At 36.5% G+C, this 27,901-nt stretch overlaps 3 protein-coding genes and 1 long non-coding RNA gene across 8 annotated transcripts; 3 read left to right on the plus strand and 1 right to left on the minus strand.

The window, feature by feature from the left end:
* Positions 1 to 439: 439 nt before the first annotated feature.
* Positions 440 to 4,144, plus strand: LOC309506092 (uncharacterized protein). Of its 4 annotated transcripts, none has more exons than XM_082179658.1 (4): positions 440 to 756; positions 1,262 to 1,397; positions 1,566 to 1,650; positions 2,648 to 4,144. In XM_082179658.1, the coding sequence occupies exons 2-4, from the start codon at positions 1,308 to 1,310 to the stop codon at positions 4,060 to 4,062; spliced, it is 1,590 nt and encodes a 529-aa protein (XP_082035784.1). In that variant the 5' UTR covers positions 440 to 756; positions 1,262 to 1,307; the 3' UTR covers positions 4,063 to 4,144. The 4 variants fall into 4 exon arrangements, with proteins under 4 accessions (XP_082035784.1, XP_082035782.1, XP_082035783.1 ...); XM_082179656.1 differs by lacking the exon at positions 440 to 756 and adding an exon at positions 772 to 1,065; XM_082179657.1 differs by lacking the exon at positions 440 to 756 and adding an exon at positions 772 to 1,047.
* A 136-nt stretch (positions 4,145 to 4,280) lies between these two features.
* Positions 4,281 to 16,955, plus strand: LOC309505792 (uncharacterized protein). Its single transcript, XM_082179250.1, has 10 exons — positions 4,281 to 5,128; positions 5,551 to 5,743; positions 5,843 to 5,919; positions 6,023 to 6,107; positions 6,747 to 8,189; positions 9,327 to 9,414; positions 11,389 to 11,563; positions 11,981 to 12,206; positions 12,293 to 12,363; positions 15,492 to 16,955. Exons 1-10 carry the CDS (start codon positions 4,823 to 4,825, stop codon positions 16,836 to 16,838), a joined length of 4,011 nt encoding a protein of 1,336 aa, XP_082035376.1. The 5' UTR covers positions 4,281 to 4,822; the 3' UTR covers positions 16,839 to 16,955.
* LOC309506090 (uncharacterized protein) lies at positions 16,948 to 25,321 on the minus strand. 2 transcript variants are annotated; one of them, XM_082179652.1, is made up of 3 exons: positions 25,177 to 25,321; positions 21,277 to 21,293; positions 16,948 to 20,750 (listed from the first exon to the last, which is right to left on the minus strand). In XM_082179652.1, exons 1-3 carry the CDS (start codon positions 25,304 to 25,306, stop codon positions 18,687 to 18,689), a joined length of 2,211 nt encoding a protein of 736 aa, XP_082035778.1. In that variant the 5' UTR covers positions 25,307 to 25,321; the 3' UTR covers positions 16,948 to 18,686. The 2 variants fall into 2 exon arrangements, with proteins under 2 accessions (XP_082035778.1, XP_082035779.1); XM_082179653.1 differs by lacking the exon at positions 25,177 to 25,321 and having other exon boundaries at positions 21,277 to 21,468.
* Positions 21,743 to 27,534, plus strand: LOC309506094. The gene is made up of 2 exons (XR_014208634.1): positions 21,743 to 22,371; positions 25,978 to 27,534. It is a non-coding gene; the product is annotated as an uncharacterized lncRNA (long non-coding RNA).
* Positions 27,535 to 27,901: the final 367 nt, after the last annotated feature.

Genomic DNA, 27,901 nt, shown 5'->3' on the forward strand with positions numbered 1-27,901 from the left:
TATTATTGTTTTTTATATATACATATACAATTTTTGGTAGGAAACACTAACATAACCATTACTGTGGTTAAAAGATTAGTTCACTTCAAAATTAACATTTTAAAAAGTAATATAACATATTTTCATTACACATACCGGTAATTTACAAACGTCACACATCACTACTGGTATTTAAAAGGATAGTTCACCCAAAAATGAAAGTTTTTTCATTTACTAATCATTTACTCACCCTCTAGTTGTTCCAAACCTGTATTCATTTCTTTCTTCTGCTGAACACAAAAGAAGATATTTTGAAGAATGTCGATTAAAAAAAAACAGTTGATGTACCCTATTGACTTCCATAGTATTTTTTTTTTTCCTACTATGGAAGTCAATGGGGTACATCAACTGTCTGGTTACCGACATTCTTCAAATATCTTCCTTTGAGTTCAGCAGAAGAAAAAAATGTATACAGGTTTGAAACAACTTGAGGGTGAGTAAATGATGACAGCATTTTCATTTTGAAGTGAACTATTCCTTTAATAGTAATCTTTACTATAAATAAAGCACGTGCTGTAATGGATGAGTTGTCAATACGTTTGACTTCCCCTATGCAAACAGATAAATTATTAAATGGAGTGGGTCTTCTTCTGGAGTGGAGTGGGTCCATCTTTCTTTAGTATTTCATGTTAAATGGCTTTTATTTTGAAAACTTTGCCTCGGAAGTACAGGAACTGACAAATTGATGGTCGGTCAAGTCCATTTTCCTTAAAACAGGTTCTCAACATTTGCATTCAAAGCTAATTTTGCATATTATTAACACAAAACAATAAACAAACCTATTTAATAAATGATCCAGTTAGGGTTCTGACTATTATAAATAGAATGGTATAGTATTATGTATAATAAGTCGTATTTAATTTGTTGACCTGTTAATCTCTAATTAGAATGTAATAAAAAATATTGATGGTCAATGGCGCGTATTCGCATACTTTTACTTTGAAATGGTCATGATCAGGAAGTGAGAGAGGGAGCGCAACTTTTCCAGGGAGTTTGCATTCCAGACGCGTAATTACGAATATTATGGTTTGCCTTTACATTAAGAACACTTATTGATAACACTTGATCATTTGTTTGCATGTATTCAAACTGGCTTTACAGATTGGACTGCCAAAGCAGAAGAAGTCTTTTTCTTAAGTCTTGCAGAAATGTTATTTTGAAACACATTTCAAACACACTTTATCATTTTTGCACATCTTGTAATTGTGGTCACTATGTCCAGGTATGAGCAGCTTTTTCAGGGTCAAACTACTCTATTCATCTTATTAATGCTGGACATGCCAAAGCAGGACACACCAAAGACATGCAGCTCTGCTGAACAGCTCAACATGAAACAGAGTGACACTCAGACTCACATGGTAAGAATTTCTGTTATTAAAATTGTTTGAATAGTTGTAGAGGGCTAGCTTGTATCCTTATATATATATATATATATCTGTGCTGAATCAAAAACAACAATGTCTTGATACAAAGTGATGGTCAATGGTCATACAGTAAGAAACATTTCCATGTGACGTGAATTACAGCCTGCGCAGGAGAGCAATGCAAGCAGATGTTTGTTGGTGGAGGACAGAGCAGAAGACGGCATTCGGACTGTAGTCATTGGTGATGGTAATGTATAGTTCTCATACTCTCATTATTATTTGTCATTTACATAAAAGCCTAAATATATACAGGTCCTATTGGTAGTATATATAGTAATGGCTATTTCTTTGTGATGACTGCATTGAGTCTCGTTCTGCACTCACTCATTTTGTCCAATCAAATATCAAATTTTTTTTTTTTTTTTTAGAAAAATCATGTTGAAATGTGAGTAACAAGTATTATACAACAGGCTTGGTGATGAACATTTGTTTGTGCATCTCTCAATCATCGTTGCATTGGATTATATGTTGAGCCCCCCATTATAAAAACTACATAGCTTTGATCACAAAACTATTTAAATACATTTTATGAATGTAGTCTCCTACACTGTTATATAGATTTATTGATTTAGCTGTCAAAATTTCATCTTACTTTTTGCCCATATAAATATCAACAACTACACCAAATTGCATGTTTTTTCTCTGAATAAAACTATATTCTATTCCATATTCTAACTATATCATACTATATGAACCATAAAAGCCTGATGTATCAAATATGATACAACGCATAAAACGCATGCATTTTTTTAAAGGTTCAAATAGTTTTTCTGACTATTATTTCATATGTCAGGCTTTAAATGGTTAATATATCAATACTCATACTATCTGTTCATAAAAACATTTGAAAACAAGCAGCTTTGTCATAATTACAGCAGAAATACTGGAAATAGACCTATATCAGGGAGCTTTTGAATATTGTACTGGACAACAGGGGAGCCTTTGAGTCAAACATTTTGAGAACCACTGATATAGATGTAGGCTATTGGCTAAAAAATAAATAAAAATAAAATAAAAAGCCCTTTGAAATGTCCCTAACTTCCTTTTTTCAATAGGAAACATGTTATCAAAAGAAAGAAAATGCTTGTCAAGGCATTTCATGGGGTCTTTAAAGCACTTCTGTCATGATGGCATATATGTTGTTCAACACTAATTTTGTATTATTGTGTTATTTTTTTCATCAGCCGATGACGTGGGCTGGTCTGAAGATCAGGAAGGCGTATTGCAGACATCAATCGAGCAACCCGAAAAGCCACAGGACAAAGAGTCTTTTGCATGTGAGCAGTGCGGAAAGGCCTTTCCAAAGATGTTCTCTCTTCTGCGACACAAACGTGTGCATTCAGTCAGAAAGCAGCACTGTTGTGAAAAATGCGGGAAGAAGTTCTCTCAATTAAGAGCGCTAAAAACTCATCTCCGCAAACATACACAGAAGTTCGAGAAGAAGAAATTTCCCTGCAGTACGTGCGGAAAGAGCTTCAAGGATCTCGCAGCGCACGAACGGGTTCATGCGGAAGTCAAACCATTTACCTGTGAAAAATGTGGACAGGGATTCACAGTCAAAGGAAGTTTATACATGCACCAGAGGGTGCACACGGGCGAAAAACCGTACACGTGTGATACCTGTGGGAAAAGTTTCTCTCTGATAGGCACCCTAAACTGCCACAAGAAGTTTCATTCAGACGACAGGCCAATAAAATGCAGTCATTGCAATAAGAGCTTCAAGTGCAAGAGTCATTTGAGACGCCACCTTCCTGTGCACACCGGTGAGAGGCGATATACGTGTAAAATCTGTGGTAAATTATTTGCCCATCATGAAGCTATGACACGCCACCTCTTAATTCACACTGGTGAAAAGCCATACATCTGTGAGGTGTGTGGTAAAAGATTTCGCCAGAGAAGCAATTTGAAAGTCCATATGCGGGTACATGAAGAGATGCAATTTAAGTGTGAAGTGTGTGGGAAAACATTCCAGCATGAGTTTTTGCTACAGAACCATATGTTAACTCACAATCAGACAGAAAATTCAGGAGATAAGAGCAATGGCCAGTTTCCGAACTTCAACTGTGCATTTAAAATGCAGCTACATTCAGAACACAGCAAACCGTTTACATGCAAATTGTGTGAGAAGCGCTACAGCAACGTTTATAATCTTCGCTTACATGAGAAACTTCACTCGGGGGAGACCCCTTTCATTTGTGAGATCTGCGGTAAGGCCTACGCACTCAGGAAGTCTTTTAAAACGCATATGTTGTGCCATTCAGGAGAAAGACCTTACAAATGCATAGTGTGCAGGAAAGCGTTCAAGTGGTCTGGCTCTTTGAAAATGCATATGAAGACTCATACAGATGAAAAAACTCACAAATGTGAGACTTGTGGAAAGACCTTTCGCTTGTATGGAAATTTAAAGCGCCACAAGCGTGTCCATACTGCGGAGAAGACGTTCAGTTGTAATGTCTGTGGGGACTGGTTTCGAGAACCTGACCATGTTAAAGCACATATGCAAATTCATACTGGAGTGAAACCCTACACATGCCAGAAGTGTGGGAAGAATTATGTATATCTTAGACATTTCAATGATCACAAATGCAAACCTGTGTGAAAAAGATGTGGTGGAAATATTGTAATATTTCCTAGGCAAATGTTTCCATTGTGAAAACATTAAATTAAAACATGCTGAACAATCTGTTGTAAATTTTTATGTTACATTTTCAATTATATGGACCTATATCAAGTGATTTGATGCATAATATCAGGGTATCTGCCTTCACAGAGTAATAATAATTATGTAAATGGTTATGAAAAACCTGGAAATTTTAAATTGAGGAAATTGTGTTTTCCAAGTCTGAAAGTGGCTAAATCTAAATGTTTCAAGTAAGCTCTGATATTAATGATTTCATCATTGGTCTTGTGAAGATGCTTTCGAATAATGTTATAGATTTATGCTTTTCAATGAATATTCAAAAAAACGGAATGGTTCCTCAACGAATTTATCCGATGAACGTATTTTAAAAATCATTATCCAGTGACAGTCATCACAAATTACAGAAAGGGTAATGGTCAAAAGTGTTCAATGCTCTTTGTTATTAAAAATTATATTTGAGGGAACACTTGTTATTAAACCAACACAAAAAAAATTAAAGAAAAATGTAATTTGGATTTATTTTATTTTATTTTGTAATTAGCGAAGTTGGAGCAAGTATCCTTTGACCGAGACTTTTATTTTGAAAAAGTTCTTACCTCATTCTGAAGTATATTTGTTCTGAGAAATATTTTGTATTGACTGAGGTCAATTATGGGTCTTATTTTTTGGATCAAGTTTATAAGCCTTTTGTTTTGTTTGTTAATCATAACCAAATTGTATGGCGAATGGCAAGCATTCGGGTACTTTTATTTTAAAACAAAGAGGAAGTACTTTACTGCCCAGTGCAACTTTTCTAGGGAGTTCAAGATTCTGGCTAGTTGTCATACACAAACTGAGTTGGATTTACGTGCATGCACGTCTCTTAACTGTGGTCACTATGGCCCGGTATGAGCTTTTTCAGAGTCAAACCACTCTGGTTATGTCATTACTGACGGACACTGCTAAACTGGAGATACGAAAGACTTTTACATGCAGCTATGAATCTCATCTCACCATCAAATCAGACGATACTCAGATTCATATGGTATGAAAGTCTGTTATTAGAACTTTAACGTGTATGGTTGTATTTGATTGTTTATTAAAATAGTGAAAGAATCCTCCTTTTGTTTACAGCCTGGGTAATTAACTTATAGTATTATTCATACATGATTTTCTATTCTCTATTCTATTGTGTTTTAAACATGAAATTGGCTACACTAAGGTTTATGACTGACTCTTTAATCTTTGCATGTCTCCTCTAAAGCTCTTAAACCTATATTTAGTTATATATTAGATATTTGCTGTTTCTATTATATTACATTTTTAATTGTTGTAATTATCATAATGCTTTTTTTTTGTTGACTATGAAAACTGTGCCTTTTCCTTTGTTGTATTTACAATTTTTTTAAACGTATAATTTCAAGGTTTTATATTTATAATTATTGCATTTTTCTCATTTCAATGCAGCTTAATTCCATAATGGATAGGTTTGCCAAAGAAGCAGTGCAGAAGATTTGCAGTCTCTTCAGATACTGTTCATCTGGTGCACCAGTTCCAGCACAAATGTGTTTGAATGGACGAGATGACATAAGGAAGACTTCTTCTCAGATGGGACGTGACCTCAGTGGAACAACATGTATCCTAAACCAGGAGTTTCAGGGTACTTGATTTCAGTATCAGGCCACTCTAGAGACTTGCAGATGTAGCACTCTCTATCTTTTATTTGTGGTCATTTTTGTTTTGTGTTCCTCTCTCACAGGAGATGCTATATCTTTCTCTATGAGTCCTCTGAATGAGTTGGCAGCAACGTCTCGGCAGCAACCTTCAAGCATTGAGGTGAATGAATACTGTGCAGTTTTAAAGAGAAATTTATTTTGAGGAAATAACTTACAGTGTGTTAAATGTTGATTGAAACATTTACATGTAATGTGAATTATAGCATGCACAGGACGGTGATGCAAGCCAGTGTCTTATGGTGGCGGAAAGAGCAGAAGAAGCCATTCAGACAATATTCATCAGTGACGGTAAGAGTCCCAACTTTTTAGTTTGAAATTACTCAGCCTCTTTACCATTTGCAATCATTCATTGTGTCAAGAGCATCTAAATCATTACTGCTGCTGTTATACATTACCAACACTTACATTCATTATTATTGTATACATGTCAGTGTTGTTATTGTTAAAGGTAGGGTAGGCAGTTTTTTTAAAATAAGTTTTTAATGAGTTTGATACTCTCTTCACATCCTGATAGCAATCAAAAATAGAAGTGGTCTAAATATTAAAACATGTACGTATATCTTCTGTGGAAGTCTCAGGAACAAAATGTTTTTGTCCAATCATTGCATTCAGTCCGAATGCTATGATAGGATGTCCTACCTGCCTGTCAGCATATGCATTTCTATACCTTCGCACACATTGCCTACTCTACTTTTATCTAATTCAAAAGTAAAAATTTGTTAATTCAAATAAAGCTGAAAAATACAAGCTGAAATCAAGATTGAAATATTAGATGAAAAACTTTAACAAAATTGAATGGCAAGTAACTGAAATAAAATAAGTTGAAGAAGTTTTGCTTCACTGTTATTTTATTCCATTTTTTTGCTAAACTGTGAATATATGAATAGACTATGATTGATGTTGATGTAATGTTTTTCATTTTGCCAGCTGCCGATGACGTGGGCTGGTCTGAAGATCAGGAAGGCGTGTTGCAGACGTCAACCGAGCAACCTGAAAAGCCACGGGACAAAGAGTCTTTTGCATGTGAGCAGTGCGGAAAGGCCTTTCCAAAGATGTTTTCTCTCGTGCAGCACAAACGTGTGCATTCAATCGTGAGGCCGCACAATTGTGAAAAGTGCGGGAAGAAATTCACACTGCTGAGAGCGCTAGAGACTCACCTTCGCAAACACTCGCAGAAGTTCGAGAAGAAGAAATTTCCCTGCGCTACGTGCGGAAAGAGCTTCAGGGATCTCGCAGCGCACGAGCTGGTCCATGCGGAAGTCAAACCATTTACCTGTGAAATATGCGGACAGGGATTCACAATCAAAAGAAGTTTATACATGCACCAAAGGGTGCACACGGGCGAAAAACCGTACAGGTGCGACACTTGCGGGAAGTGTTTCTCCCTGATTGGCACGTTAAACTACCACAAGAGAATTCATTCCAGTGACAGGCCGATAAAGTGCAGCCATTGCAATAAGACCTTCAAGTACCATAAACTTTTGAAACACCACCTTCGTGTGCACACGGGTGAGAGGCCGCACACGTGCGACATCTGTGGGAAAAGTTTTGCGCTTTCCGGGACTCTGAAACGCCACATTCTCATTCACACCGGCGACAAGCCTTACGTCTGCGAGGTGTGTGGCAGAAGATTCAATCAGAGAAGCACTCTCAAAGGCCACATGCGAGTGCATGGAGAGAAGCGATTTATGTGTGAAATGTGTGGGAAAACATTCCAGTATAATTATGTCCTAAGGAACCATATTCTAACACACAATCAAATTGGAAATCCGGGAGATAAGAGCAGCGCTCATCGCTGCGACGTGTGCGGGAAGTTCCTGAGCTCCGCCTACGCATTGAAAACTCACCTGCAGCTGCATTCGGACAACAGCAAACCGTTTACGTGCACGTTATGTGACAGGAAGTACAGCAGCGTACATTCCCTCCGGATGCACCAGCAGCTCCACACGGGGGAGAAACCTTTCAAGTGCGAGATCTGCGGTAAGGACTTTTCTCTGAGGGCTTCGTATAAAACCCATATGTTTCTGCATTCAGGAGAAAGGCCTCACAAATGCGTATTGTGTGGGAAGAGATTCAAGCTGTCAAGCTCTCTGAAGATGCATATACGCACTCATACCGGTGAAAAACCTCACAAGTGTGAAACGTGTGGGAAGGCGTTTCATTTATCGGCCAATTTGAAAAGACACAGGCTTGTGCACACCGGGGAAAAGCCGTTTACCTGTGAAATTTGCTTGAAGAGTTTCACACAGCCCAACAATTTGAAGGCACACATGCACATTCACACTGGCAACAAGCCGTACACATGCACTAAGTGTTGGAAAAGTTTCGCCTATCAGAGAAATTTCAAAGATCACAAATGCGCTCCACTTTAAATGATTTCAGCTTTCTGAACTGAAATGACTAAATTGAGTAATGTCTACCTACAGGTCCCTGGATTTTATGTAGGATTATAAATAATTTTGTGGAAATTACAAGAAATGCTTGACTGTATTTATTTATCAAAAAATAAAAAGTTTTTCCTTGTAATTTTATTGTCTGTTTTATCATCTATGTAAATGAAATTTCGAGCCTTATTGGGTTAATACTGTCAAAAACACACAAGGTTTACATAAACACAGTTGGTTATGTCTAAAGTGAAAGCAAAGATTTGAGAGAAAATCGGGTGCTTGTCAAATGCGTGTATATTAAAATGCTTCCGGTCTTAAAGCGACAGTAGCCAAATAGTTAACATGCTGCCACTTGTCCTTAAAGGGATAGTTCACCCCAAAAATTGTATTCCGTCCTTATATACTCACTCTAATTTTGTTACAAACGTGTAATTTCTTTCTTGTGCTGAACACAAAAGAAGATATTTTGAAGAATATGGCTAACCAAACATTTGCTGGTCCCCATTGACTTCCATAGTAGGAAAATGGAACTATGGAAGTCACTGGGAAACTTATGTGGGTTTAAAACAATTTAAGAGAGTAAATGATGACAACTTTCATTTTTGGGGGAACTATCCCTTTAATGTTAATAAAACAACAAAAAACAAAGAGAAAATCACTCACTGCTCTGAGAACTTTAATAGTAGTTTTCATAAGTATCAATGTGTAATTTATACAGTGAAGTCTATGTTGTTTTATTTTTATATTTGTTCATTTAATTTCTTTCTTGAATGCTTCTGTTAAATACACTTACTGTAGCTGAAAAAATAAAGCATTGTTTATTTAATGTGTATATTGTATGTTGTGAATATGTAATGTGTATCTTTGTTCTTATCTTTTATCTTTTTATCTTCGCCACTTTGGCCTAAATGTCTGGCAATCTTTTTTATTTTATATGTTGTTACCTTGTAAGGCTTTGTTTTTAAAAAAGGGACATTAGTTTGGCTGTAATGCTCAGTCACCTTTTTTGTCGTGTCATGTCGGTGTCTGTGTCCGTGTCCGTATCGGTGTCAGTACTGGTGTGTCCGTGTCGGTGCCTGTGTGTCTGTGCCAGTGTGCCCATTCCGGTGTCCGTGTCCAGTGTGTCCGTGCCGGTGTGTCTATGCCAGTGTGTTCGTGCGGGTGTCCTTCCCAGTGTATGACAAAAATTTGGCCCTGATAGCCAAGTGGTCAGTGCACTGACTTATAGCACTGTTGGGCTTTGGGCGACCCGAGTTCAAATCCCGGCTCGTGGATTTTTCTTGATCTCATAATGTGCTGTCATAATAAAAAATAATATTTTTACTAATAATAATTGTTTAAACTGATGGTAGTTAAGCTCCATCCACACACAAAATAAAATCAGCCTTTTTTAAGCCACATCAACATCTCTCATAATGGGAGTGGGGGAACGGATTCCGACAGCTGGTATGTTTCCGGTCAGATTCTGTTCCCCCCATGTTGCTTACGTAAAGAGGTTCTAATATATATCAAACTGATGCTGGTCAAGGACCATCGACACAAAGAATAGAATAAACTTCCATTAAACCACTACATCAACACCTCTCATAATGGGAGAACGGATCCCGACAGCTGGTTTATTTGCCATCGGATTCTGTTCCCCCCATGTTTCTTAGCAGTGAGGTTCAAATATTCATCAAACTGTTTATGAACAGTTGTCCCCAATAGCCAAGTGGTCAGTGCACTACCACTGACATTTAGTACTTTTGGGCTTTGGACGACCGGAGTTTGAGTCCCGACTTGTGGATTTTTATTGATCTCATAGTGTCCTATCATAATAAAAGGCAAAAACTTTAAATTCTTTTTTAAACTGATGGCAGTTAAGCTCCATCCGCACAAAAAAATTAATCAGCCTTTTTTTAAGCCACTATATCAACACCTCTCATAATGGGAGTGGGCAATGGAATCTGACAGCTGTTATGTTGGCCGTCATTTCTGTTCCCTCCATATTTCTTACACAAAAAGGATAAAATAATTGCATAGCTGCAGCCTGAAGCCCTTATCAGTTTGACACATATTAGAACATAAGTCAAACTGATTAGGGCTGCAGCTATTGATTAATTTATTAATTGAGTATTCTGCCTATTATTCCATCGATTAATTGAGTAATCTCATAAAAATTGTGGTAATAAAAATAGATCCAAGTGAACAACAGCCTTTAAAATGTATATCAAAGTAAGTAATCATAGGCAATGGGTTTTATTGAACGACACTGTTAAAATACACCATGTAAAATAAATTATATAAACTAATATAAACATAATTCGTACATTACGTATTATAAAAAATGCCTGCAGAGGGTGCCAACGGCCTGGTGTTAGTAGTTGCTACACTACAGCGTGTTCAAATCCTTGTTTAATATATATTGGCCAAATAACATTTAGTACAAATGTCCACTTAATCTTTAATATTTGCCCAGATAGCAGACAGACGTCGATTCAACGTCTATGTTTGGTACGTCAGTATCAGTCGTCGATCAAATTTCAACGATGAATCAACGTCCACTATTTGATCAGTACATCAGAACGTTATTACGTCAAAAATACAACATCGATTCAACGTCGAAATGAGGCTGATCCACCAACAGATGCCGCCAACGCATATGGTCGAAATCATAACATCTGATAAATGTAGAAACTCGGTTAGAACAATCAGACGTCGCGTGCACTATAAAGCCCTATTCGTACGGAATAGGACGTGTGTCTTTTAATTTATTATTTATTGATATCATTTTAATTTATTATAAAAACCCTATTTAGTCTAAACGTCACAAGTTCATAGAAGTGGCTGTTTAAACCCACATAGTGAGCAGAGAAATCTAGCAGGCTATCTCTTAACTTTACCTGAAAATATTAAAATATATAATATAACCAAGTGCCGTCATCGATTAATCACATCTAACATAAAAGTTTGTTTATATATGTGTATATATATATATAGCCAAACCTGTACACACACACACACACACACACACACACACACACACACACACACACACACACACACACACACACAATTGAAATGCAAATAAACTCCAGTCCAGTGAGGGGCAGCAGAGAGCACAACCACAACGCTGTTTAATACAAGAGAATAGAACAGAACAGGAAACGAAGATTGTAATGGCTTTATTGAAATTATAATATCTGTCACCAAAACAGCAGCAGGAGAAAAATGTCGTTTTTGGAGTCTGATGTTGTCTCTGTTTTGGAGACGCTTGTAAAGGACACGGTAAAAGAAATGACTACATTCGTGGACTTATTAGGCATACCTCCACTGACAGAAACTACAGCAAACGAGTCTGTCACGCTGGACTTTACAGTAAGTGAGCAAAAAGTTTACGAAATGACTGAATGTTTGCTTGCTAGTTGCTACGTTTGTTTGTTAGCCATATATCATAACCATAGACAGTATCATAACCTGCATGGTTTAATTAGATATGGCAATAAATCAAAGGGGTCACTGATAAATTGGTCAGATAAAATGATAAAATGATAAAATGTTCATTCGTTGATATTGTGACACCCTAGTAACATAAATTAGGATAAATAATCTCTTTCCAGATTCTCAGTTTGTTCACCAATTGTAGTCTTGATTGCATTTGTCAATCTTAACCATTCAAATCTGTTATCCATGTTATTGTATGAAAAAAAAAAAATCTAGCAAATATTTTTGGTCCCTTAATGAATGACAGCTTAATTTAGGCTAGTTTATAATTTATTTGTTTCTATATTTTAGACCAAGCTGAACTGTGTGTTACAACGTAACGCAAAGGAAGCTGTGGAGAAAATATGCCAGCTTTTCTCTGCACTTCAGCATCTTGAAACGACTCAGGACAGTGCACAGGACAGCTTGACACCAACACTAAAGCAAATTGAGAACCGGCAGAAGACTCTACAGGGAGAGACTTATCTAACCGACAGTGCTCTCTTCAGAAGTCAGTCCAGTGACCAGCTTACTCTAGGTGAGATTCATTACTTCTGCTTCATTCACACCACTATGCTTCTCAGAGCAAATCTTTAAGATGTATGATCCGTTGTGCCATTGCAGTCTCTACGGAGAATATCATTCTGAGCTGGGAGGAGGAGGAGGAGATCATAGACACTGAGCATATGAGATCAGTAAGTTATTCACACATAATAGATCACAACAGTTGGGTTCTGAAAGTAAAATATCTCTTTATACCTTTTTTTTTTAAAAGAAATTATTACTTTTATTAAACAAGGACATATTAAAGGGGTCATGAACTGCATTGTTTTATTGTTTCATAATGTTTCCTGGGGTGCACTTATAATGTTAGTATGATTTTTACTTAAAAAATGGTCATAATTTAGAAATAAAAGGCGTTTTTTCCTAGCCTGATTTTAGCATCTGATTTGAACGCTCTGTGTCTGTTGTGAGACTTCATTGTAAACGCCCACTGCTGTGATTTGCTGACATGTTTGCATATGAAATAGCTAGTATTACATGTGGAAGTCTCAAACTTTTAGCACGTTTTTACTATTACAGCTCTCTAGGGCTGTCCCCGACTATGGATTTTCATAGTCGAATCAGAATCGTCATGTCTTGCCTATAGTCGACTAATAGTCGAATCATGTGTATGTGTATGGGGGTGGGGCTGGGGGCGGGGCTTTAACGTTTCAAAGCCGCGATGTACAGAAAATCACACAAAGATATAGAAGAAAATGTATAAAAACATTTTTGATCAGTAAAACTAAGAAATAACATAAATAACTCCAGAAAGGCCACACTGCAGATTTGCATTTCACATTCACATGCAAATCAAATTAAATCGGCTAAATTACCTGTGCGAGCAGGCCAGCCTACAGCACAACATCGATGCACCGAAATAATAAACAATTAATTTACTAAATTAAATTAGAACAGAATATACCTTTCTAATAAATAAAAAATACAAAACGAAATAAATCAGAATCAAGTCACAGGATGAGGAGCAAATGTGTGCAAAATGCCTAAAGTGCAGGGGAACATACATTCAAAACACAAGCCACAAATAGTTAGATTAGATAACCCTGACAGATTAATAAATAAAATAAAAATAAAGAAATTATTAAAATAACGATAGTAGCCAGAATTTTCAACTTTGTCTTTTTAACTGCAGAAACAACAATAAATGCTAAACTGGAGAGGCAGTCTTTTTAGCTAAAAATGTTCACAGCATCCAAAAATAAAATTAGAACCGGCTGAAAAGTTTTGAAATCACTTGTACCTGATCGAGAGAACAAATCCTGAACGTCTTTCACTCTGTCTGTCCGTTGGAGTCTTTTCAAATTGTGCGCGCGGATAAAATACATTCTAATGTGAAACCCAGTCTATGCGTGAAACATGTTAACGTTGGCCGGCAGAAGTGCGATCATGGTTTTCCTGATGCTAAATCCAGCCTTGGAGAATATCCTTTCTAATCGTGTACATCCACACTTTAGATTTTCTTATCCCAGACATTGTTAAAGATTTAAATCCTTGCCGCGAAGACGCTCCTCTGTCGGTCACGGATTGAAAGTGAAACTTAAATCTGTCACGGGGTGTTTGGATTTATTCACGCACGTTAAAAAATATTTATTAAAAGCTTCTTTCTTTGCACATTTTTATATAGGCCTACAGCATTATCATAATAGGCTGAATATTAACGTATTTACATAAAAGCTAGTTCTATGTGAAATCAGACATTGAGCGCCCTCATATAGCCAAAGTGGCATGATCCTCGTTTCATAACACCTCTGCGAAGATTCGACCGTGAGATCGGTAGTCGAATCAGGCTCCTCCTATCGAAGCATCGAATCTTCGACTATTCGGGGTCACCCCTACAGCTCTCAATGTTAACTACTCGTGAAAAGTGATAATTATAGCATTACAATTAGATCTGTGGCATTATATTTAGATAGTGGCATGAAAGGTTGCAGTGATGAGCATGTAGCCGATCACAGACATGTGTGTTGCGATCTCGTCATTGCAACTCGATTTCTGCACACTAATGCTTTCATCATAACTAACAGTGCAAACACAATGTAAATAAGAGATTCGTTGATTATTACGGGAATTTTGGTGCGAGTCCAGAACTCACTTAGTCACTTAGAAACACGCTGTTTGATTGACAGCTACAGCTCTTGTAAGCGGAGCGTTCTTTGATCGTTTTCTATATATAATTCAATCAGTTTAAATAACAGATTATTTACACCCTACTAAGAGAAACAATGTGAAGTTGACTGTTAGTCACTGGTTTGATTTACCGACAAGGCAAAGAACATCAGAAATCACTGGTCACAGATCAGGCATTAGAATGAACATGGTTACTTACATGTTGTGGCAATACTGTTGAGTCCATATTGTAAAAGTCTGCAAAGCCTGCGATGAGTTTGCGGACTGATTTACCAAAGAATCCAGTGAAATGTACCAAATACGAATAAATAATTTTCAACTGAGACATTCACATTGTTGAAAATAAATATCCACATTCCTAGCATTAGGATCCTTTGGAGGTTATGTTATTTTTAGTCCAGTGAGTGACCCTGTGCTCTTCTCTCTTCCTCATCTCACTAACGCCGTCAGTGGTTTTGATTTTCTTATGCAGAGGCAGACTTTCACTACCTTATAGTGTGGTGAATCTACTCTGTTCACAGTGTTGTGTGGTGTTTTCACTACCTTTAGAGGCACAGTCTCTAGGGCGAGTCGTTCGCTGGGCCTGGTAACAATAAAAATTGATTTTGGACTAACAAGGAAGTTTTCCGTTCTGAAACTTTCAGGGTATTCTTATAACTTTTATTATGACCTCTTATATGTCAAAATTTCTCAGTTCATGACCCTTTTAAATTGTTTAAAAGTGATACTATTGAGATTTCTATTTCAAATAAATGCTGTTCTTTTTAACTTTCTTTTTCATCAGAGAAACCTGAAATGTTTTTTATCACGGTTTCCACAAAAATATTAAGCTGTTTTCCACATTGATAATAATAAGATATTTTGAGCACCAAATCAGCATATTAGAATGATTTCTGAAGGATCATGTGGCATTGAAGACTGGAATACTGGCTGCCGAGACTTCAGCTTTGACATTACAGGAATAATTTACATTTTAAAATATAAAATAAAAAATCTTTACTTCAGAATCTTACAAAACATAAAAAAAAACATCTTACCAACCCCAAACTTTTGAACGGTAGTGTATACCACAATAACACATTTCTTTCATGTTGATCTATTCTAAATTGTTCTCTTTTTCTGTTTTGAAAAGCCCATTAAAACACAGAAGACTTTGATCTTTGAGGATGAGGAGTCACCTGATTGTGCAGAAAACAGCAACCATTCTGTGTTTGTGGTGTTGCAGGACAGTGATGATGAGGAAGAATCTAGAACTTTGAGCATCTTAAGAAGCAGACGTGCTCGGCTGAGAAGTCGTAAGAAAGAAAAAGTGTTCAGCTGTAAACACTGTAGAAGGAAATTTGACTCACTCGTTCTGCTGAGAGCTCATCGGGTCATTCATGCGGCGGGAGAGAAAACCTTCAGCTGCTCGCAGTGTGGTAGGCGTTTCGGCAGTGAAGGCAATCTGGATGTACACTACCAGCTTCATACTGACAAGAGCCCTTATGCTTGCAGTCATTGTGGCAAGACCTTCACCAAACATAAACAGCTGATGTATCACCAGAGGATTCATAATGAAGACAAGACTTTTATGTGTAAAGTTTGTGGGAAGTCTTTTCATCAAGCTTACTGTCTCAGGAAGCATCTGGTCGTGCATTCGGGAGAGAAGCTGCATAAATGTGACGTATGTGGGAAGAACTTCCACTTTCGAAACAATCTACTTCGGCACCAGAGAATCCATACAGGCGAGAAGCCGTTCACCTGCCAGACGTGCGAGCGAAGTTTCAACCAGCTCGATTCGCTAAAGGCGCACAAACTAACTCACACCGGTGAGAAACCGCACAAATGCAAATTGTGCGGGCAGGGCTTTGTCCAGAAGTGGATGCTTCGGCTTCATGAGGGACAGCAAACGGGACAAACCGGACATGGCTGTGTTGTATGCGGGGTGGTTTTGGGTTGCACGAACGCCTTAAAAACGCATCTCACTATTCATGCGGGACAGTTTCCAGTCGCCTGCATCGTGTGTGAAGAGACCCTCGACTCGATTAACACCTTGAAATCTCACCATCACCATCAACACACCGTCGCTACCAAATACAGCTGTTGTGTGTGCGGAAAGTCCTTTAAGAGTGTTGCTGGTGTGAAAACTCATGAGAGGATTCATACGGGAGAGAAGCCCTACAGCTGCTCCGTGTGCGGGAAGACATTTCGGCAGCAGAATTGCCTAAAAGCTCACCTGACCTTGCATACCGGCGAAAGACCTTTTAATTGCGACGTGTGTGGAAAAGGTTTTTGCACGTTGGGAAATCTCCGTCGACATCAGCGCATACACACCGGAGAAAAGCCGTTCAGATGTGCCACATGCGGGCGGGAATTTAACCAGTCAAATTCGCTCAAAGCTCACATGCACGTTCACACTGGGGAAAAGCAATACATGTGTGACAAGTGTGGGAAGAGTTTTGCTTATCTAAGAAATTTGAGGTGCCATAAATGTATATAGATTTAAATGGATCATTCACTCAAAAATGAACATTTTGTCCTTGTTTACTCTTGATACAGCTTTCTTTCTTTTTTTCCCAAACACCCCCCTTTGGACCCCATTGAAAAAATAAATAAATTCTCAAAATAACTTATTTTGTGTTCCACAAAATGATAAAATCATACAGGTTTGGAACAACATGAGGGTGAGTAATCGATGACAGAATTTACATTTTTGGGTAAACTAACTAACAGGATTATTTGTGTTTTAACAGGGATCTGTGTGCTTTGTTAATTTTCAGTTTTTTAGCTTGATCTAAATATTTCAGTACACTAGTTCCCTCATAAAATTCTGTTTAATGTAGAATCTTCAAATTAATGTGAAATAAACTGTAAAGCTCTTAAAAATCAACAAATAAATCAAAGTCATCAGATTATCTAGTGATCTAGTCTTTTTTAGTCTATGCTTATAAAGGTGGGTGATGTTTTTTACATTTGTTTAACTTTTATATTTTTTTAAACACTTTCTTTAATCTTTGTTACCTTGTAGGACTATATTTTTTAAATAGGGAAATTAGATTGGCTTTGCTTCTCCATAACTTGCAAAACAGTCTTAAAAACCAACATGAAAAATAATTGTGATTTTGTTCTGATCAAATCAGAACATCCAATTACAGACACAGTTTCTTTTCTTTTTTTCTTTTTTTTCAATTCAATTTAAGAACAAACTTAAGGATGTGAGCAATACATTTATTAAATTTATTTATTTACATAATAAAATATAGTCAACAATATCATGTCTTGTTTCTAGTTGGTTGCATGGATTGTAACAACAGTGATGTGTTATTCCCATATTCATTTTGAATTTAGATGCTTGAATATTAGTCAAGGCAGTACTGTATTAATAAAATTGACTTGGTCACAAAAAAAGTCAATTTTATTGGTAGTGGATATTCTTGACTTTCTCTATATTAATTATTATTCAACTCAATAAAAAAAAAAAAAGTGTTACTTGTTTGAAAATCTTCCACATTGAGAAACTTAAAAACAAAACAAAAAACTAGTAAAATATAATTTAGATATAGATGTTTCAATGCATTTCCTTATCTTCCACCCTTCCTGAATAGACTTCATCTTCCATTATAGCTAGCCTCTATCTAAGTTACATTTATTACTTGTTACTTGAACATTATTTCTATCTGTTTCTTAAAAACTACAGTGATTTTATTATGAAAAAGGGGTAGTCTAAACAGACAAAACATTTGTCAGTTGTACAGAAGTTGCAAATTAATCTAATGTATCCATAAATATGAATTAATATCCTAGTTGTAAGTTTATTGTCATCCTTAGAACAATTTTTAATTACAAGCTTGGGCCAATAAAATGAAGAAACACAGAAAACGTCTATGAAGAAATCTGAAAAAAATCTATGAAGACAAATCTGGTCCAACCTAGTTTTTCAGACAAACAACCACAGTTTACAGCCGGTTGTACATCTTTGCCTTGAGATGTAGTTTTTAAAAATGCGTGAGTGCATAAGAATTTGATTATCTGGGTTCTGAAATGAGTAAAAGGAAATCCCCTCTTGCTGCATCAGCATGTGGCCTCTTTAAACGCTTTGTCTTGTCACACACTCAGAGAATAGGCTGCAAGTATTCAGCATAGCAGTTTATTTTATGAAACAATAATGCAAAACGTTAAATCTCAGATACATAATTTTTCAGTGATTAATGGAATATAGTCATGTTCTCTGATGAACATTTGCATTTCAGATATGTTAAAATTATTAATCCTTTCTACAGAAGCTGTGGTGGTTTCTGTTCTCAACACTTTAACCACACATATGGTCGTTTAGCATAGCACAGCAATTTCATAAGAAAAGCAAACCCTGAAAGAAAACAGTGAGAACCAACAGTTTCTCCATATTTAAAGAGAAGCAGGCTGAACTTGTACAATGCTTTGATAACGATGATGGGAAAAGAGCTGGGTAGTAGAGATTCTGGCCAGAGGAGCACATGGGTGTAGGTTTTACCAACTGAGTATTATTGTTAAACCACTGACTTAGATACAGAATGGACACACAAGAACAATCCCATGGATTCCCGTCAAGATGGATAAGTATTCGGTTTCCTAAAGGCGTCAGAGTCCCATTTTCCAATGAGCGCAGTTGATTAAATTTGATATCGAGTTCATGTAATTTCACTAAGCCTTGAAACTGTGCTGGATGAATATGCTGGAGATGGTTTCTGTCCAAATGGAGCTCTTCCAAATTGGCTAGAGCAGAAAACACTTTGGTGGGCAAGTGTGTCAGCTGGTTGTTTTGCAGGTGGAGCATTGTGAGACTTCTCAAAGATGTGAAGATGTCATCTGGAAGCTTTTTGAGAGTATTAAAGCTCAGATCCAGCTCTTTCAGTTTGAACAGGTCTTTGAAGATATCAGAGGAGATGAAATGCAACTTATTGTTGGACACATCTAGAACCGTCAGGTTCATAAGACCTGAGAAAAATCCAATAGGGATGGTTTCTATCTGGTTGTTGTTCAGCCCTAACTCCCTTAAACGACTAAGGTTAGTCAGTAGCTCTGTAGGTAGACTTGCCAGGCGGTTGTTGCTGAGTTTCAGAGTCCGTAGTCTGACTAAACCTTTAAAGGACAACTTTGGAATGGAGTGGATATGATTGTTCTCCAGATTGAGATCCCTCAGATGATGTGTCTTTTTGAAGAGGTCCTTGGGAATCCTCACGAGGGTGTTGTTGCTAAGATCGAGATGCTTAAGCTTCCTCAGCTTCACAAACGTGTTTGAGTGGAGCTTCGAAATGTGATTGTTGTCCAACTGTAGATCATGCAATGCTGAAAGTGGGTGAAAGAGGTCTTGTGGAATAGCAGAGATATTATTGTTGTCCAGCTGGAGCTCAGTTATCTTGCTTAAGTTGTTAAACACGATGTTTGGAAGGGACATCAGATTGTTGTGATACAAATTAAGGAACTCAAGCTTCCCCAAGTCTTGAAACACATGTGGCGTAAGTGTCCCTAACTTATTGAAACTCAAATCCAATGCGCCCAACTGGTAAAGACCTCTGAAGGAACCGTCAGACATAGAAACAAGAGCATTATGACTCATATCCAAATACCTCAGTGCTGGAACCTTAAAGAAAATGTCTTCAGGAATTGAAGTTATGGAATTTTTTACAAGATGGAGGCTAGTGAGGTTTGAAGTATCCTGAAGGACACTGGTAGGTATGGCATTTAGTCCATTTCGACTAAGATCGAGGTGCTGTAGCCTTATGGCACCCTTAAAACTCCCATTGCCTACACTTTTTAGGTTGTTTATTGACATATAGAGTTTAGCTAGATGGGTGCAGTTCTCAAATACATCCACCTCGATCATCTCGATCTTGTTACTTTTCAGATGGAGGTCCATAAGGGCAGGAGCTCCCTCCAGGACCCCATAAGATAAACTAAATATTTCGTTCATATTCAAATTGAGGATTTGAAGCTTGGTCAGACCATATAGAAACATCTGAGGAAGAGTTTTAATGTAATTGTCACTGAGATCCAACACTTGGAGGTTCAGCAACCCATGAAATTGTCTTGGTCCTAATGTACTCAGTTCATTTCCACTCAGAAATAGTTTTGAAAGTCTGCTCATGTTCTGCCAGTTGGTATTCAGTGACATATTGAAGGAATTCTTGGTGAGGTCCAGAACCAACAATTCTTCCAAACCTTCGTTTGGGAGAGCTTCAATCATGTTATTTGTAGCATATAATTGCCTGGTACCCTGAGGCAGATAAGGGACCTCCTGAAGTCTCTGGCTTGAGCATATTATGATGTCAATATCTTCACATTTACATGGTATAGGACAGGCATCAATCACTGAGATGAGAGCCAGAACCACTGACAAGGGCCAAAACATTTTTAATGATGTGATCTGCAAGACCTAAAGAAAACCACAAGTTACATTGTGACACTATGTGAAACCGGGCATGTATTCAAATGTTCTCACTTTCATTGTAAACAACTGATAGCAAGTTATGAGACAGAATGAAAATATGTAATGCTTTTTTGCTGAGATGCAACATTTTAATTAATTAAAATAGCAGAATATCCATTCTCAGCTATCGATTATCTGATTTTTTAAAATTAGTTTTAGAAATGATCAATCATGTATCATATTACAAAATCGAATTATAAAAATGTTGAATGGTAACACATATAAATGTCACAAATCTATTAACTTGATGTCCCATATATGTGTGTGTGTGTGTGTGTGTGTGTGTGTGTGTGTGTGTGTGTGTGTGTGTGTGTGTGTGTGTATGTATATATATATGTATGTATATGTATATATATGTATATATATATGTATATATATGTGTGTATATATATATATATATATATATATATATATATATATATTTCTTTGATATTTCTTTTAAGTTGCTCTTAATGCATGTAGACACACTTACCTGCAAAGAGAGTCGACCTGCAAAACAGAATGGTTGTGAAAGATGTAAAATGCCCTGTATCACGATAAGGTAAAGAAAAAAAAACCTGTCAGCAGAACAACTGAGCTTAAAAGATCCTATCTCTGATGTCACATGCGATACGCATTTCTTCATCTTAACCACATAGATGCAACTAAAATCTCACCACAGCTTGGGGAAACCCAACAAATACAAAAGGTGTGTTTAAAAGGTGTGTAGTTTTTAATGAATACTTGATAAAAATGTTTATATCAAGTATTTAATTAATACTACTATTATATATGTATATGTGTGTGTATATGTGTATATATATATATATATATATATATATAGTATGTATGTATGTATGTATGTATGTATGTGTGTGCATATGTATGTATAAACAGTTGTGCTCTAGATCATCATTTAGGGTATGAATTGATACAAGCAGATGTAGTCCTTTTCACTCTAAAAGCATTGGGTTAAAAATTGACACTGTTCTCAGGCTCTCACATCATTCTATAAATGTTCCTATACTAAATTTTCATTCAGTCTATATTCATTCTGTGAAAAAAAATAAAAAATATATATAACAGAGCAAACAGAGGACAATGCGCTGACAGACAAGACAGAGCAGGTTACTTTTGATATCTCATCCTTTTGACTAGTTACAGCACAAAACAGCTAAACATGAATAAACATCAGAGGGTGTGTTTTTAAAAATCCAGTACAACCTACTGAAATGTATGATGTCTCATGTAATTGCTCAATCAATGTTTCAACCGTGGATAAAACAGCTTGTAAACAGGGATGGGCAGAATTTCAAATAAATGTATTTAAAATATGTATTTGTAATACAAAATACTACTTTATATTTTGTATTTAAAAGCCTTTGAAAAAAAACAAATGTATTTTGTATTGAAATGCATTTAATCTTAGAATTTTTGTATTTTCAAAATACATAAAATACTTTTTGGTAGTCAACCTCTTTATTAGGCTGCTGATTTCCTGTTTCAACTAGTTCACTTTCAGTTCACTGTATCAACGTGCCACTTTCTTGCACGTAAGCTGCAGATGTATGACTCCATCTATAATTGGGTGAGTGAATTTTCTGGATTCCTAAAGAAATTAGGAATAAAGCTGTCTTCATGTGCAATCAGAAATTTCCTACTTCCAATTTCTGAAGTCGTGACATGATTACAAGCTTCTCTTATTCAAGTGCTTTGCTGTTGGAAAGAATAGAAATCATGAGGACACCAGGTTTCTTGGGGAAATCTTATTAAAGCTAAAATCTATTGAAGATCATTAATTTTGTTTGATTTGTTGACAACCATTATAAACATTTACAGATCTATCTATATAGTCGGCTAGTTGAGTTGAGCTAGTTAATACATGTTGTTTTACTTTTTTACTTTAACATTAAAACAAGGTGATCTAGCTTTTGTGGAAAAAAAATCATTCCTGTCACAGCTTCAACAGTTTTCTCCTCCGCCATGTTTAAAGTTTATGGCACACCTAACTCGGAAACTTGGGTATAAAAATGATCTGTGAGTTTCCCAGTAGTAAATATGGCAAGGGCGTTCATGTCCAATTTCCAACTAGGAAACTCATTCACAGTAATTTTGATATGTGAAGGCAGCATAAGATAAGGTGAGGATGTAAAGGTCATTTTTACTAATTGATTAAGGTTAGAATGAAACACCGTTCAAATCGCCCTTTAATAAAAATGAAGGGAAAAAAGACCACTATCAAGGAGAAAATAGCATTAGCACTAGCACTGGACATTAAAGCTAGCCAGTCAGTCTTGATAGTTTTTTTTTTTTTGACTTTGCTTGACATGTTAGAACGATAAAGAATCATGGATAATTGAGTAATAAAGAGCGAGATGTGCTTGATATTAAAAATAGTTAATAAAAGTGCAGTACGCCATGAAAGAGAACTCAAATTCAGTAGGCCCACTCGCACACTGACAGCCAGCTTTCTGTGTTCACCCAGAGACAAAGATAAATATAACGATAATAATAAAGATACAGTTCTAAAAACTGTAAGGGCATACTCACACTAGGCACGGTTGCCTTGTACTGAGCCCGAGTGTGATTGTCCTTTCGCTAATAAACTGCCTGCCTAACAGATTTAGAATTTATGCCATGCAGTGATTTTCCCTTTTTACAGAGGATTACGGAGACAGCTGACGCAAATGGTGGAATTCCTGTTTATCAATACAGTAAATCGAGAACCATACCAGACTCGTTATAAATCTAAATGTAGGCCTACTTGAATTCAATTAATTGAAAAGTGTAATATCCAAGTAGGGGAGAGCCGGGACAGTTGAAACACTTTTCAGATAAATGTTGTTTTCTAAGATAAGGTTACAGATAGATTTTTGTACTTTTTTTTTTACTAGAAAATAAAATAATCTAAGTACTAGTACCTAATAAATAACTACTAGTATCTAATAAATACGTACTAGTCACAGTTGGAATACATACTAGTCAAAACTGAATAGTTGATATCTGAATGACAGATCCCCATACAAGTCAATGGCAAAAAAAATCATTTGTTACTAGTAACAAAAGAATAGTTACTAGTCACTATTGAAATAAGCACTAGTATCTAATGAATAAGTACTAGTATCTATTTAATAGGCACTGGCAGGGGAGACCGGGGACAGCTGCAACAGGGGATAGTTGCAACATGTCATTTTTCTCCAGTCAGAAACAAGCTAGACCCTCCCCCCACCAAGAAGACAGTAGACATATTCAACATCTGCTGCTGCATTTATTGAATAAAACTTGTTTTGGAGGTATGAAAGTAATTTTTTTCATGAGATATATTTTTGTCACACTGTCCTGACTCCTGACATTTTGTATGAATTAATCAAAACTTACTTAGTTTGAATTATTGTTTTGTTGACTTCTAAGTGACATGGTTAGCATGTGTCAAAGTCAGTGTGTCTAGCAGGCATATGATGTTCTGTCATGGCTGATAGGGTCGGGGACGGTTGCAACATGTTATAAATTGCATGTTTAATAAAAGTTTGTTGCATTGCAAATTGTTAAATTCTTCCTGTCTGACACTGAAATATGGAGAGATTGAATAGCATCTGTAACACCTGCACACTGAATCTATGTAGGCCTATGTTCTACACATGAACAAACAAAACTCAATAACTGTTATTTGATAAATATGCTAAATAAATAAATTATAGGCTACAATAATATTATTTAAAAAAAATAATAATATAATATTATAGTAGGCCTAAAACAGTTAATATTTTCAGAATTCCATGCTCATTGAGACAAAAAGCTTGAGTTAATTAGTGAAATTTAAGGTATTTTTTAACATATTGCAACCGCCCCTGGGTTGGGGTCAGTTGCAACATCTGGCTTCTTCCATTCATATAAATACTGTGAACGATATGTCATATATAATCATCTTTAAATGGTATGGGTAATTAGCAGACAGATGCAAGTTTAATATATACAAATTTGGTTGGTCTAGTCCAAATAGTCTCTGAGTAACTGAGAGAATTGCAAAAAGTGTTGCAACTGACCCCGGTCTTCCCTACTAGTAAGTTATCTAATTAATAAGTAGGCTACTAATATCTAATAATAAATACGCTTAATGTGGAAAATCGCTAGTTACGTATGTAACTGAGGTTCAGTGAATTCTGGATGACTGCCACAGGCAGTGCAAAGCACTAGTGGATAATCGCTGCGGATAATCCACACGATAGGCCTACGTAGGCTACTTTATGTTGGTTGAATACAGTTCTAAATAGGCCTACACTATATTTCTTCGTTTTTACTCGTGAAGCCTATACAATTTTACCAACATTTAAACTTGTTTAACCAACATTTTCGACAAAAACATTCAACATTAAAAAGTAACATTTTTACTCACGTGTGATCAACCGTTCTTTTCCACCGAAATGGTGCTGATTCTCGTTAAAGTGTGTTGCCGAAACACGTGATGGGCTGTTTCTCTGTGGTTTTTCATAGCCAAAAGAGAATGACCCAGCCACTGGACCCATGGTTCCATGGTAATCAACCATGGAACAAATAACCCCAAAAAATGACCCAAATGGCTCAACCCACGTTTGAGTAGGAAATTAAACCAGTGCAGACTCAGAGTGTTCTAGCCAGTTTCTTTGTTTTTACATACATTCTTAAAAATATGTGAAAGCTCTTTATTCACTGCCTGACAAAATAGGGAAATTAATTAATTCACTGTACTGCCCATTATTAAACAATAGATGGCGCAGTTGAGATGAATGATGGCTTTTGCTCATTCAGAAGTAGATTCATTGTAGTAGACATATTGTTAGGACTAGACAGTAAACATATATTTTGGAAGTTTTATTTGTCAGCTAATGTCCAGCATAGGCCAACCAATCTAGAATTTTCTGCTTGTAAACAAAAATATTGATTTTAATGTACTATTATTGTGTAGACCTTATTCAGGACAAGTTTGTTCTTCCAGTAAATCATTTGTTTAAAACATAATTCATAAAAAAAATAAAACGCATCCAAAATCAAACAGTTGGTAAATATTCTTATAAATAAATATTCTTAATTATTTTGAGCTAATAAAACATTTACTGGTAAAATAAAATGCATGAATAAGAAATATGTAATCACTGCATTCTAACAAAAGTTGATCATCCCAGCCTTGACGCAGTTGTTTGACATTTCTTGAACTCAGGAGCAATTTGGTGATGATCTGTGCATTCTATATCATGATGGAGCAACATGTCACAAGGCAATGAAGTGGCCCGGAGATCATTGCATTTAAATTTTGGATCCATGGACCGTGGCAGGCAACTTCCCAGATCTTCATCCAACCTGTGTTCCATCCTCAAAAGAATCTATCACAAACTGTGAGCACTAATAATGCATGAATGGATTGCCATCAGCAGGATTTGGCCCAGAAGCTGATATCCAGCATGCTGGAGCATATTGCAGAGGTTATGAAGAAGAATGGTCAACACTGTAAATATTGACTCTTTGCATATATTTAATCTTTTTGCAGGTAAAAGCATTTAAAACTTTTTGAAATGCTTATTGTTTTCCAGTATAGAAAAAATATAAATAAATAAAAGTTTTCCAGCATATAAAGATGTGAAAAAAATCTACAAATAAAGAAGCATGCAGCAAACTTTGCAAAAACACTAAATCGATGTCACTGCCAAGGCTGTAAAACAGTAATTACCCAGGGGGCAAAGGGGGTTTAGCAGATATGGGCTGCTGTAAAAGGTTGTCATATAAAAATGAAATCTATGATGTCTGAGGATCACAACCTGGGTGGACAACCCGGTCAACAAGCTGCTGGAAACTTGTAATTAGGGTCAAAACAATGCTACCTCAAATTCTGCTTTAACTCCCCGGAATCACCCAATGAATTAAAGGGATAGTTCACTTTGAAATTAAATTTTGGTATGTTTTAGCTTACCTCAAGGGCATCCAAGATGTAGGTGTCTTTTTTTCCGCAGTAGTTTCAATTTTGATATTTTTAGGTCAAACCGTTCTTGTCTGTCAGTCATATAATGCAGGTCGATGGTCACTGTCTCAAAGAGCATGCACAGAGTCCAAATTAAAACAATTCCCCATCGTCCAAATTAAACAATTCCCCATCGTAAGTACACATTGATGGCCCAAGACACGAAACGAGCGGTTTGTGTGAGAAAACGAACAGTATTTATATCGTTTTTACCTCTTGTACACAGCCACGTCCAAGTGATCTGAGAGCGCGGGCGGGTATAGATATATACAATAGAAGTCGCCTTGGCTACTGCAGTTCATTGGAACGAAACCGTAGCCAATGCGACATCTAGTGTATCTACATCTAGTGACCATCGACCTGCATTATATGACTGACAGACAAGAACGGTTTGACCTAAAAATATCAAAATTGAAACTACTGCGGAAAAAAAGACACCTACATCTTGGATGCCCTTGAGGTAAGCTAAAACATACCAAAATTTAATTTCAAAGTGAACTATCCCTTTAATAGTCCAGGCAAAGTAGCGTTTTACGACAGACTAATTGTAAAATAATTTTTTGCAGCTCAGATCATTTCTATGAGGTGTCCAGAACAACATACTAAAAGTCCTAAGAAATCCTAGTTGAGGAAATATGTTAAATTCTCATCAATCCGAGATGTGTGCCAATAAGGCAACAATACTCCCCAATGGGGCTGTTTTTTTCCTTTACTCCTATCAAAATGAAACTTTACACAATGAAAGTACCCATGAAAAGTAAACATTTTTGTATTACAAGTTTCTTTGAAAATGAATTTGAATATGCAAATGAGCGCCACACTTATTGAATATGTCCTAATTTGCATAGGCAGAAACACCATTCATATGTATGACAAATACATCGGCCCAATCTTCATCCAATCATCCTACTGCCAATGGGTGATGGCAATGCTGCTTTTAGACTGGCCTCTAACCTGAAAACTGCCTGGCTGGGTAGTACCTGCCAGGGCTATAACCCCCGCCGGTATAGTCTTCAGGGTCACGGAGGCACACAAGCCTCTCCACCACGACAAGGCAGCAACAACAGGGGAGGTTTCTTTTTTGGTGTTTTTTATTTATTTATTTATTTATTTATTTATTTTTCTTTAA

Source organism: Leuciscus leuciscus, assembly GCF_965113295.1.
Source record: "Leuciscus leuciscus genome assembly, chromosome: 9".
NCBI classification, from domain to species: Eukaryota; Metazoa; Chordata; class Actinopteri; order Cypriniformes; family Leuciscidae; genus Leuciscus; species Leuciscus leuciscus.